This window comes from Leptidea sinapis, chromosome 1 (genome assembly GCF_905404315.1).
Source record: "Leptidea sinapis chromosome 1, ilLepSina1.1, whole genome shotgun sequence".
NCBI lineage: Eukaryota > Metazoa > Arthropoda > Insecta > Lepidoptera > Pieridae > Leptidea > Leptidea sinapis.
The window spans coordinates 20,123,262-20,137,080 of NC_066265.1; the positions used below are offsets into that span (position 1 = coordinate 20,123,262).

The window sequence follows — 13,819 nt, forward strand, 5'->3', positions numbered from 1 at the left end:
ACATTTAAGGCGATTAGAATAAGGAAAATTAATACAATAGTGTACAAGCTACTGGGCTGGTGTATTTCATGTGATATATTAAAATAAATGTCATCATCAATACTTGCTTTATACGTACCGCTAATTAATAGTTTTAGGTTAAGTCTTAGGTTTATCAGATTTCACATTGCAACACGGACACCGCAACTCTATTCGGATCTTTGACATTCGTGATTTTTTGACCATAGTGAATAAGCGATGTTTTTGTTTGTTTGATGAAGGTGCACGTTTTTTTTTACTTATTTTCATAATAAAAGCTCGAGACGGTCGCATTACTCAGATTCCAACTGCTTCCGTGAAGCTCATAATATGTTTCCGGCAGGTCGAGTTTTTAACGAATTCTGGTGGGACCTCATGTCTTCCCACATGCTAGCTTTTATTGGTGTAGCTATTCCCCTTTTTTATATAAATTAGGGCGGATTCGACTAAACTTGATTAAGTTTTTACGCGCCAGTAATTAATGCTAATCCAAGATAAGCTAACTTTGCACTAACAACTAAGCACCAAACAGTAACCTAAGTATAAGATTATACGTGAGTAAATATTTACACGGACGATTTTGGCGGTATAAAAGGTTAACCTGAGAATAACGGTTCCTTTTTTTTGTATGGAAAAGGAGGACAAACGAGCGTACGGGTAACCTGCTGTTAAGTGATCACCGCCGCCCACTATCTCTTGCAACAGAGTCACAGGAGCGTTGCCGGCCTTTAAGGAAGGTGTACGCGCTGTTTTTGAAGGTATCCATATCATGTCTCGGAAACACCGCACAAGGAAGTTCATTTCACAGCTTCGTAGTATGTGGAAGAAAGCTCCTTGAAAACCGCACTGTGGAGGACCGCCACACATACAGATGGTGTGGATGATATCCTAACTTGTGGCGTGTCGTGCGAAGGTGGATATCGGCGCCAGGAATCAGGTGAAACAGCTCTTCGGAACACTCCCCGTGATAAATGCGGTAGAAGACACACAATGAAGTGATGTCTCTACGCAACGCCAAGTAATCCAGCCGTTGACAAAGCACTGGGTCTCCGACAATTCGAGCTGCTCTGCGTTGCACGCGGTCAAATGGATCGAGCTGATACTGGGGTGCGCCAGACCAGAGACGACGGCAATACTCCATATGTGGCCGGACCTGCGATTTCTACAGCGCTAGAATGTGGGCCGGCTTGAAGTATTGCCGAGCTCTATTTAAGACGCCCAGTTTCTTCGAAGCCAATTTGGATTTGCTCTCCAGATGGCCGCGGAATTGGCAGTTGTCAGACCAGAGATTTGACTTGTCACCTAGAAGACGAATAAAAATAAACAAGCTGCCAACATATGACATTTCACTCTATTATTGTACAAAATTGAATTGTTATGGTATTTCATGTCACTGTAGAAGAAACATGGATTAAATTAGAGCATGGATTTCTGTCGGTTTATTTTATTTTTTATTTTATTTATTTTTTATTTATTTATTCAGAAACAGGCAGTCTTTCAAATGAATTACTAAATTAAATAACAGATACTACACCTAGAGTTTCCTTAATTAACAAGTTTAATAGCGAACAGTGTATTATAATTATACAAACATATAAAAATACTTTAAGAGATCATAGAAATCCTATGAGAATTTAAATAAAATTATTTTAATTTGTTTTTTAAATTTTGAAAAACTGGAACAGGAAGCTACATCTATACTATAATCATGGTGAAAATTATTATTGTAAAAATAACTCGCACGACGAATAAAACTATTTTCTACATAACAGCTAGAACAAGAATTTACATGCAATAATTCGTTTGAATGACATGTGCATTTTTGAGGGCGAGGTATTTTTATGTTTATACATTGCAACAACGAGGAACAATCCATAATATTATTAATTATTTTGCACAAAATAACAGTATCAATAAAATGACGTCGTTTTTCAAGATCTTCAATTCTATGTCTTTTTGCCAATATGTCATAGTATATATATTACCGGTTTTATAATCTAAGGCCTTCTTAAATTTCTTTTGAATCCTTTCAATTCGATCAACATGAATTTTGAAAATCGGGTTCCAAACAGAGGATGCAAATTCTAAATTACTTCTAACAAAACTATTAAACAAAATTTTGTGAGTTTGTGTGTTATTAAATGGCTTTCCTATTCTCAATATAAATCCTAATTTTTTGTACGCTTTTTTAAGAATGTTATCATTGTGTGGTACAAAGGTAAGCTTCGAGTCAAGGATAACACCCAAATCTCACACTTCAGTCACTCTTTTTAATGGCTTACCAGAAATAGTATAAGCGAGTATGATCGGGTTTATCTTGCGTGTATAAGTGATCACATGACACTTATCAGGATTCAAGAATATAGTATTTTTTAGAAGATATTACCTTTGTAATATCCCTCGAAAGAAGTGACATCTACTTGTAATGAGTAGCAATCGTGCACACTCCGCACAATTTTAAAGATATTTGTGTCATCTGCGTATATTAGCATATTTGATCCATTCACAATACTAGAAATGTCATTTACACAAAGTATAAAAAGTAAAGGGCCTAAATGAGAACCCTGCGGTATACCCGGGCTAATATTTCTGTAGTTAGAAGTATAGCCAGCGAGAGCAACAGCCTGACTCCTATTATATATGTATGATTTTATCCAGCGCAGAAGATCACCATGTACTCTAAGACGCCAAAGCTTTAAAATTAAAGTTTTATGGCAAATCTTGTCAAAAGCTTTGGCAAATCGCTGTACACTGCGTCCACCTGACAACCTTCATTCATTGCATTAAGTATAATTTCGGTGAATGTAAGCAAGTTAGATTCCACACTACGTCCTGTATAAAAACCATGTTGACATGGAGATATTATTCTGCGTACAGAAGCGGAGAGTGGCGCAGTAACAATCTTCTCCAACAACTTACCAAAATGGCACAGCTTGGAGATAGGTCTGTACTTACAAATGTCATCACTAACTGTTCTTTTTGGCATAGGTATGATCCAGGGACGTTCCTACAAAGAAGGGAATACACCTTCTTGGATAGAACTTTGATAAAGTAACGTTATTGGCAAAGCAAGACTTGAAGTACATGACCGAATGAAAATAGGATGAATATAATATTTTACATTTGTTTACTTTTGAACCATGGTATAAAAATACCGAGACAGCGAACTCCGCAAGTATGTTGGAAATACGGAAAGGAAAATATCCAAGGGACAAGGAGTAAAATTATCCTCGTGTAACATTTATCTGGTCGAAGCCGCCCTTAATGAGTATGTTTGTGTTCAGTCTCCAGACAGTATCGAAGCTGGTGAAGGCGGCGGGCGCGAGCCTGAAGCCGTTCCTGGGGCGGCTGGTGCCGGCGCTGGTGTCGGCCACGGGCGAGCTGGAGTCGGCGCAGCTGGCGCACCTGAGCACCATGCTGGCAGACAGCGCCGCGCGGCACTCGCTGGACGAGCTGCGGGCCAGGGCCGCCACGCACCACTACACCACCGACACGGTGCTCGAGGTGACCGCCACACGTCTGTTACTCAAGTGTCGAGCTGGAGTCGGCGCACCTGAGCACCATGCTGGCAGACAGCGCCGCGCGGCACTCGCTGGACGAGCTGCGGGCCAGGGCCGCCACGCACCACTACACCACCGACACGGTGCTCGAGGTGACCGCCACACGTCTGTTACTCAAGTGTCGAGCTGGAGTCGGCGCACCTGAGCACCATGCTGGCAGACAGCGCCGCGCGGCACTCGCTGGACGAGCTGCGGGCCAGGGCCGCCACGCACCACTACACCACCGACACGGTGCTCGAGGTGACCGCCACACGTCTGTTACTCAAGTGTCGAGCTGGAGTCGGCGCACCTGAGCACCATGCTGGCAGACAGCGCCGCGCGGCACTCGCTGGACGAGCTGCGGGCCAGGGCCGCCACGCACCACTACACCACCGACACGGTGCTCGAGGTGACCGCCACACGTCTGTTACTCAAGTGTCGAGCTGGAGTCGGCGCACCTGAGCACCATGCTGGCAGACAGCGCCGCGCGGCACTCGCTGGACGAGCTGCGGGCCAGGGCCGCCACGCACCACTACACCACCGACACGGTGCTCGAGGTGACCGCCACACGTCTGTTACTCAAGTGTCGAGCTGGAGTCGGCGCACCTGAGCACCATGCTGGCAGACAGCGCCGCGCGGCACTCGCTGGACGAGCTGCGGGCCAGGGCCGCCACGCACCACTACACCACCGACACGGTGCTCGAGGTGACCGCCACACGTCTGTTACTCAAGTGTCGAGCTGGAGTCGGCGCACCTGAGCACCATGCTGGCAGACAGCGCCGCGCGGCACTCGCTGGACGAGCTGCGGGCCAGGGCCGCCACGCACCACTACACCACCGACACGGTGCTCGAGGTGACCGCCACACGTCTGTTACTCAAGTGTCGAGCTGGAGTCGGCGCACCTGAGCACCATGCTGGCAGACAGCGCCGCGCGGCACTCGCTGGACGAGCTGCGGGCCAGGGCCGCCACGCACCACTACACCACCGACACGGTGCTCGAGGTGACCGCCACACGTCTGTTACTCAAGTGTCGAGCTGGAGTCGGCGCACCTGAGCACCAGGCTGGCAGACAGCGCCAGCAAATGTCCAAGGTGACAAGCGCCTTAAGCACAGCGCCATACCGGATTTTTACCTGCGGCGTGTATGACTCGCACCGCGGAATATGCGGTGGCGATGCACCTTGGTCATCCTGAGTCGAGTTGGACGCGAAGAGGGAACCCAGGGGATCAGCTTTCTCTTTCGCGTCATGGGCCAGCGAGTCATCGGCCCTATGCACTGGCGGAATGGCTGGCTGGCAGAAGTGTTCTTGGACAGCCTTGGCGAGCGATCAGAACGCACGAGTTCCCGAGGGAAGTCGTGCAAGTCTAACCGTTAATTAAACTTGGCACACATGTTTTTTCCAGCTATGTCCCTCTTGCAATAATAGATCATTTAATTGCATTAGTGCGTTGTGATGTATGTCTTTTTTGTTTGATCACTGTGGAGGATCGCCACACATCCAGATTGTGGGGATCCAACTTGTGGCGTGTCGTGCGAAGGTGGAATGTCTGTTTGATAACCATGTTTGTATGATACTAATCATCCAGACCATTAAAAGAGTTATAATGGATAATTATTGCCAAGAAATAAAACGTTTTTCATATTATGTATGTTGAAAAAAACCTAGAAGCGACCTCTTGCAACCGCCTCAGCTTGCCAAGAAACTGTCCCTAGTCGATTTAAATAATTTTTAAAAGTGGCCCGTACTGTAAACCTATATCTCGCTCACCTCATCCTAATTCTATGAAATTATTCCGATCTCATTCCAACATTTGATTTGACATAATGATACATTCCCACTTCCCAACATACGGTAAATATAAAATTTATCATTTAACTTTTTTCAGTGTATGCCTTTCATCGACATCGAAGTAATGAAGGAAATGTTACCGAAAATTCTAGAACTGACAAAATCACCGCAATTAGGAACCAAAATCGCGTGTACACATCTATTGGTTCTAGCTGCGCACTACTTGAGGAGCGATTTGGAACCGATCGCGGGGAAAATTATGACGACATTGCTCAATGGAACCTTTGATAGAAATCCAACAGTTCGCAAAAACTATGCGGAGGCTCTGGGGCAAGTGTCGGCGCATGCTAAAGTAAGTATTTTGTGTGTTATCATATTATTATTAATACTTTTTTCATAAATTTTAAAATATTAACACTTGGAACACTGTTCAAACATTAATCAGACAAGATATCTAGAAATTTTGGTTGGTTAAAAATTACACATTACATATGATAACAACCTATATGTGCATGAAAAGTTTTCATTGAAAATATCTAATGAGAGAGAGCTTAATAAAGTAGAGGATTAGAAGAATGTTACATCAAAATTTTATTTTCATAAAATTATTGAGAGGCCGACGAAATTTGACGTTAATCATAATTATGTTAATACTAATAAAGAATATTGATAAATAATTTTGTATGGTATATATTATTTGACCTGTATTATATTTGAAATATCAGCATTCATTTATATTGTTCTAGCCTCAGTCTGTGGAGAAGCTAATGCGAAAACTAGTTAACCTGTACGAGACGAAAGAGGACGACTCGACACGCTCTTCCGTCGCGCTCACACTCAAGGCGGTCGCCAAGGCCAAGATCGAACACATAAAGGACAATGAGGGGATTCTGGCTCCATTGGTGTATCTGGCCATGCACGCACCTAAAGATAATGGTAAGGTTAAAGTTGTATGAGTTTTACTACTTCACAAACGTCAGCCGGAAGACGTCCACTGCTGGACAAAGGCCTCCGCCAAAGATCTCCACGACGATCGGTCCTGCGCTGCCCTCATCCAACGTATTCCGTTGATTTTGACCAGATGGTCGGCCCATCTTGTGGGCGGCCAATAATATTACTGCGTTTTTCGGTACGTGGTCGCCATTCGAGGGCTTTACTGCCCCACCGGCCATCAGTCCGTCGAACTAAGTACCCTGCCCACTTCCACTTCAGTTTCGCAATCATGGGCTATATCAGTTACTTTGGTCCAAAGTCATCGGCATCATTTCTTGTTATTACAATGTTAATCTTTCACAATATTATGCTACTTAACATTCACATATGTCACTGGTTTGCAAACAGATTCTATACTGCTCCTCTTCTCAGTATACTGCCTGCTCTGTAATAAAAATAACAAGCTACAATATAGAGGCTATATATTAAAAGTCTTCTATGAATCTTTTCATATATTTTTTCACTATCATTTATCATCACATCCGAGCTAGGAACTAGGGTATTTTAGTATATATATATTATTAAAAAAAATAGAATGTATTATTAAGTTTGTTGTTGTATTGAGATCTGATGAGTGGTCAGTCACTTGTATACAGTGCGTTATGTTCTTCTGGCGACTTTCTTTTATTTTTTGAGTACGTGTATGTGCTTTTTGTGCACTTGAGAATTTAATTAAGACTCATTTGAGAGTAAGATGATAACTAATACTTTAAAGTGAGATGAATACTACTAGTAAGTCGTTGATTTTCGTAAATTTTATTTGAAAATTTACTATTAATGATATGATATTAACAAATAATTAATATGCATTGCAATTAAATATTAAATCGACAGAATCAAATGCCGTGGAGATATACGAAGAAATATGGACGGACATAAGTCCAGGGAGAGAAACTGGTATAAGAACACACTTGGCCGCTATCCGTGAAGAGATCGAGAAGGCTCTCATTTCTAATAGTTGGACAAAGAAAATACAGGTTCATATTGATAATAATTCTGAATTTATACTATTCTGCTTGTAATTACATATATTATATGCTTAATACTATAGTTTTTATATAGCTAGAAGGTACGATAACAAATTAAGTTTAAATGTTAACAAAATGTTGGTGTACGAGTGAAACATCGCACATTACTTTGCGTCCTGTCAGCGGTTGCGCTGGTGCGTGCCGTGTTTCCACATTTTTCCTCATTTCACGTTCGAGCATCAACCAGTTCGCGTGTGCTCATAACCATTAACCATTTCAATCATTTAGACTTAGTTCAATAAACTAATTGTTCTTAAGTCTAGTTTAATTTATGAACTATACATAAATTAATCTGTACGGCAACCAGAACACAGAAGTCAATCAGTCATGGACATGAATGTCTCTTTTATTTGTCCCAGCAAACGCCGCTCGTGATATATTTCCGTCAACCGTCCTACTATTACTATTCTGTTCTGGGCTGCGGCGCCTGCGGTATGAGCATCCGCATTCTAATATATTGTAATCGTTATTTCCAGGCAGCTGAAGCCATCAAATCAATCTGCTCCGGTCTGTCGAGCGGTGTCGGCGCGGAGCGGGAGCCGTTGTTGCGGTCCCTGCTGGCCGCCGTGCACGGGAAGACCTTTGACGGGAAGCGACATCTAGTGGAAGCTATAGCGGCGCTGTGCGAGTGAGTCACTGGCCTCTACTATATATTACTAGACTGGCGTCTGTCGAAGTGCTTTTGTGCCTGTTCGATATTCACGATTTTGGCACCGTTGGCCATGAAGCGAGAGTCTGCGGTACTAAATCTAGTGATGACAACCTCATCAAACATCGATAGTTGGCGGGAATCTAACAAAAAAAAATGTGTACTTTATTAATTATTACGTTGATTCTTGAAATATAAATAACACGGAAAACGAACTAAATCAATTCAAAAATACTTCTGAGTACTATACGTTTCTCTCGCAGCCTTTTGTATTATACGTTCAAAATTAGTTCTCTGGACGCTCGCGAGTGGTTCAAATGGGCACAATAAATTTGCTGCCAAAGATATGGAACAGCCTGTCCAGTGGTATTTGTACAGGTCAGTAAGGATATACTAGATTGACGGCAACGAAGTTGGTCGGCGTATCGTCGGAACTGTATCATACACTGTGTGCAGAGTGAAGGACGGCGAGGTGGTCGCGCCCGCGCTGCTGACGGAGTGTGTGGACGCGCTCGTGGCGGAGGCCCGCAAGCACGAGCCGGCCTACAAGCGACACGCCGTGCGGGCCCTGGGCGCCGCGCTCGCACACAGCCGCTGCCAGCGGTTCAGGCAGGTCTACGACATCGTCAAGCCCATCCTGGCCAAGGTAATGTACTCGTTGAACCCGTCACACCACATTGATGAGAGACATCTGCACATTACTTCCATCCTCTTTGTTGAACGTCTGTCGGCTGCACTATTCCCGAATCGATACTTCTTCATACAGGTATCATTTCAATGGTAGGCAATGCATCCATGAACTTTGCTATTGCAGATGTATATTACTAGTTCTCACTCTCTATAAACGCCACTTGCTCGTTTCTAATATAAACTTTTTGAATATCCTCTAACAATATTGGACTCATAATGCTTAATTTTACGTGTTGACGCCTGCCTGTTACATCATTAATAATTCTCGGCGATTAGACTTAAGGCTTTTAGGGTTCCGTAACCCATCAAGAACCCTATTACTAAGACTACGCTGTCCTTCGGTCTCAAAAATCTGTATAGTTGGACTGCCGGCTTAGTTTTGCTCACAATATAAATAGTTCCAATTGCTTAATATATTTAACAATCGGCTACAAAAAATCCGTCAGATTTTTGTTTTAGAACATTCTCTATGTGCCGAGATGTGACATTTGCTCAATTCTGTGGATCTGTGCCAAGTGGAACTTGCAAAATTATTTTTTTATGAAGATAAGGGACGAGACGAGCAGAACGTTCAACTGATGGTAATTTATACACCCTGCCCATTACAATGCAGTTCCGTTCAGGATTCTTGAAAAACTCAAAAATTCTGAACGGCACTACAACTGCCCTCGTCACCTTGAGACAAGATGTTAAGTCTCATTTGCCCAGTAATTTTACTAGCTACGGCGCCCTACAGACTGAACCTCAGTAATGCTTACACATTACTGCACGGCATAAATAGGCGCCGCTGTGGTACTCATAATCTAGCCGACATCCTATGCAAAGAAACCTCCCACTGGTACTTATGTTATTCCTGTTTTTGGATCACACAAAAACATACAACCTGTTATTTCCACAGCTACTACTTTATGAAATTAATAATATTATTATTTTATATAAAAATATTTTTTGTTGTAGTTATTGCTATTAGCGCCATTATTTCATTTCATTGAAAGCTGTTTCTCTTCTTACAGAACGAGTTATCGATGGAGAAGGACTCGGACACAGAAGACAGAGAGAGCGGGCGGGAACGACGCGAGCAGCTCCGCGAGCTGAAGGAGGCGGCCTACGACCTGCTCGCGAGCGCGTGGCCCGAGGACGCGGACACGCAGGGTGAGCGACACGGCGGCAACAGATCTATTATACTGACTAAACTAACTTATGTTCATTTATTGAATTAAACGTTTTATTTCAAGATTCGTCTTCCATCAATTCGACACGTGTTTCGCCTCTAGACGAGGATATCATCAGGAGATGTTGACTCCCTAAATTCTGGCACGAGACTCATGCCAGAGTCATAAGTGTCGAATTGAGTGAAGACGAATCTTGGCGGAATTTATACTCAAGAAGGCTCACAACATTTGACTAATTATGGATTTCCCGCCCTTTCACACCTATACTGCGCCTACTTTTTTACTATTGCAGTAAATCGATATGCATTATTAAATATTATTGATTAGTTTGTAGAAAATTTAAATTATTGTTTTTTATTAAGTAACGACTTACATAGCCGAGTGATTGGTGACCCGCCCATTGAGCTAAAGTCAAAGTTGTTTATATGCAAGAATCATTTACAGAAGTTGTTATTACATTTAAGACTAGGCACATGTTTCGTCTTAACAGACATGCCAATATTCCAGTGGTTACGTTTTATAATAATTATTATTAGAGATAGAGGTCCTGGGTTGGAATCCCGGTAGGCGTAAACATTTGTATGATGAATATGTATTTATGTATGTTTAATTAAGTATATTAAGTTAAAAATATATCTTCTTGCACTCATAGCATAGGCTCTGCCTAGTTTAAGGCGAAATAACTTTGTTGTATTTAAATACATAATACACACGTCAAAAAAGTCTAACCAACATGCATGATATTACAAATTTACCATTTATATTAATTAATTTCTAAGTCTTTATTCACTCAAAGTGCATAGGTGTTTCAAATTTTGGGATTGATTACATACTGGCTGGTTTTAAAAAAAAATCGATTATGTTTTGTTTCTTTATTAAAAACAATTACCAACCATTTATATAAAGTTAGCGACAAAATTGAATTGTCAGATATTCCTTACATCATGGAGCGACGTCATTTGACGGCAAATGAAATGCAAAGAGCTGTAGGATGTTGCAAGCGGGAAGTAATCAATCTCAGGTTTCTCGGCATTTTGGCATTCATAGAAGTGTTATTTGTCATCTTTGGCACCGCTACAATTATACAAGGAAACCCGCTGAACAGCATTCAGGCTGTAAAAGGAGTAAAACCACTCTGCAAGACCGGTACATACAACTGACTGCAAGACCCCAGCCGATGTTAACCGCTCGAGAGATAAGTTTGAGGCTACAAAATTCAAGTGGTGTTGATGTAAGTCCCCAAACTGTACGAAATCGACTGCATGAGTACGGCCTAAGAGCTCGACGCCCAATTTGGTGCCCACCGATACGTCACGGGAATCGCGCTCGTCGAACCAGTCAATACTTGGCAACGGAGAACATCCGGGTATTGCCCTGGCCTGCAAAATTGCCAGACCTCAACCCCCAGCACGCATGGGACATGCTCCAGAGACGTATTTTGAAGGACTTGGACGGAGTGACAACAACCTGCTGAAGGATTTGCTACAATCCCATTGGGAGCGAATACCGCAAGATGACATAAACAGTCTCATTCATTCAGTGAATAATCGTTGCCGACAAGTTCTGAATAGCAGAGGGGCCATACTTTGTATTAAATTATTCTATTCTTTCACAATAAATTCATTTTCTTTAGAAATTTCATTTTGTTAAAAAAATTTTTAGTTGCTTATGTACCATAGTTTCTGCAGTATATTGTAATATTGTTAATTTCTGTTATTAAAAGAACTTATAAAGACAAAAGCTGTTATTTTTACATCATAGGACTCTAAAAATATTATTCGAAAAATAAAATACGTTGTAATGTGAAAAACCATCCTAAAATTTAAATTAGTGCATGTTGCTTAGATTTTTTTGATGTGTGTATATATCAGTGTGACTAAAAGCAGAGCAGGGTAAGAAGTAAAACAGCCATCCTAAAACAAGTTTCTATGAAGGCCGGGTCGATAACAAACGACGGCGAAAAAAGCTATACAACAAAAGAGAAAGAGTGAGTTTGGCGAGCCGAGTGAAAGAGAAGAGAGAGCCTTTGTTAGCCATTTATGGACATTAATTAGATTACTAATACTATTATCAATGTAATGTAAATGTCAAAAGTATCAAGCCGCGCAAAAAGATACAACAGTTCTTGAGGTCAAAATACCTCTGCAAGTCTAAGTATTTTCTGCACTATTCTTTATTCTGCGATATTGAGATCTGTTTTGTCATTGTAATGGGCCGGTGTTTAACACCAAGGTGCCCAATCTCCTTCCAGCTAACTACAACTTACAATTACTTTCACGAGAAGGTATGTGTGTTATGTGTGCACGTACGTAGGTCACCCATCTTCGCAGTTACAACTTCGGCATAGCAAAATGAAAATTACTTCTTTTCTGCAATTGGCACTAAAAACTTCAATTTTTTTATTAAGATAAGGTGTTGCATTTTTTAATTGAAAATCCCTGGGTAAAGATAGGACACGCCAAAACCTCAGTTATACAAAAAAAAACATAAATACAACTCTTTGTGTATGCTATATATATAGAAATAGCAGAATAAATATCTTGAATATAACTTCACACTATACTAGTGGTACTCATGGTGTAGTAAAAAATATTCTCGCTATTCGCGCACATAAATAATGTGTCGACCTGCGTGCTTGTCGTTCTTAATTTTTCTCTAACGCGCCATCATAAATAGAACTTAAAAATCCACAGAAAATTATCAAGAAGTATACTTCGAGCACTGCTCTCAAAGCTACCCGTGCAGCTCTCGCTCCACGCAGCTGGCCATCTTGTCGTCAATGTCGCGAGTGTTGGACCGCCTCGTGGTGCTCGCGGGCGGGCCCAAGGACCCCGAGCACGTGGCCGCCGAGCGAGCCGTGCGCGCCCTCACCCACCACGTGGCCGCCGTCGTCGACTACACCCTCAGTGAGTCGACTACTGATACCCGCACCTGTTTATATTTGATATGCCCTAAAGTGAGTGCTTCTGAGAAGATTTTAAGTCTTCGTAATTTCACTAGTGACAGCGACATTCAATTATAAACATACTTAGCCGGCATCCTGCAAGAGATGGCTACGAGTAATGTGTAACGAATAATGGTGTAGTTACTTCTAATACTAACTGTAAATGCAGAGTTGATCCAGAGGAGTACTGCTACCATATTTTTGCTGCAAAATAGTGGCTGTTCTGTTGATCCAAGTCGGTCGTCAGACATCAAGGTAACGGGTGCATGCATTGCATCGGGGTCGCATAGCGATATACCTTGCTTCATAATTTTGTGACGAGTCACAATTCTGTTCAAATATATCACTATTTATGGGCAATTTATTACGCGTTTTTTTATATTAAGGGGTCAAACGGGCTCACTTGATATAGGTATCAGCAATAACAGAAGGCCATATAAGTTCGGAAATGCAGCCGACACCTATGATTGCATAAAGTGCCGAAGCAAAAGCGAAAGGCGCATGTGTGGAATACCAGACATCAACATGATACTAATGCGATGGGTCAAAATTGGCTCAAAGTCAATTTTTCTTTCGTATATTATTTATATTTTAATCAGACAAATTAATTAGGATTAAAAATAAAAAACCCTTTCACAATCGAAATTTGTTTCTTTTTCAGAAAACAGCAACCAAGTAAGGCACAGGAGAGATGCGTTGCAACTGATGGAAACACTCATTAAAAGATTAAAAAGTGAGACTTGGTCATAATAGAATCAATGTTCATTCACATTTTAAGTTATTTTAATTACTTAACTCTTTGTCTTTTATGTTCCACAGATCTCAACAAAGGTGATGAACTCAAAAAATTACACGACATATATCAGACCTATGCTCAAGACTTATCAAAAGACTCTTCGTACGAATTGCGATCCAAAATCGACAGTATCAAGGTTTATTTTAGATAAACATTATTTATAATTAGGATCTTATGACTAATTAATAATATCGAATAATG

General features: G+C 41.7%; 1 protein-coding gene across 1 annotated transcript; it reads left to right on the plus strand.

Moving 5' to 3' along the window:
- The first annotated feature begins 4,434 nt into the window (after positions 1 to 4,434).
- Positions 4,435 to 13,817, plus strand: LOC126975124 (proteasome-associated protein ECM29 homolog). Its single transcript, XM_050822948.1, has 10 exons — positions 4,435 to 4,558; positions 5,444 to 5,698; positions 6,093 to 6,282; positions 7,174 to 7,316; positions 7,844 to 7,995; positions 8,473 to 8,662; positions 9,720 to 9,858; positions 12,572 to 12,784; positions 13,484 to 13,555; positions 13,642 to 13,817. The coding sequence occupies exons 1-10, from the start codon at positions 4,469 to 4,471 to the stop codon at positions 13,767 to 13,769; spliced, it is 1,572 nt and encodes a 523-aa protein (XP_050678905.1). The 5' UTR covers positions 4,435 to 4,468; the 3' UTR covers positions 13,770 to 13,817.
- Positions 13,818 to 13,819: the final 2 nt, after the last annotated feature.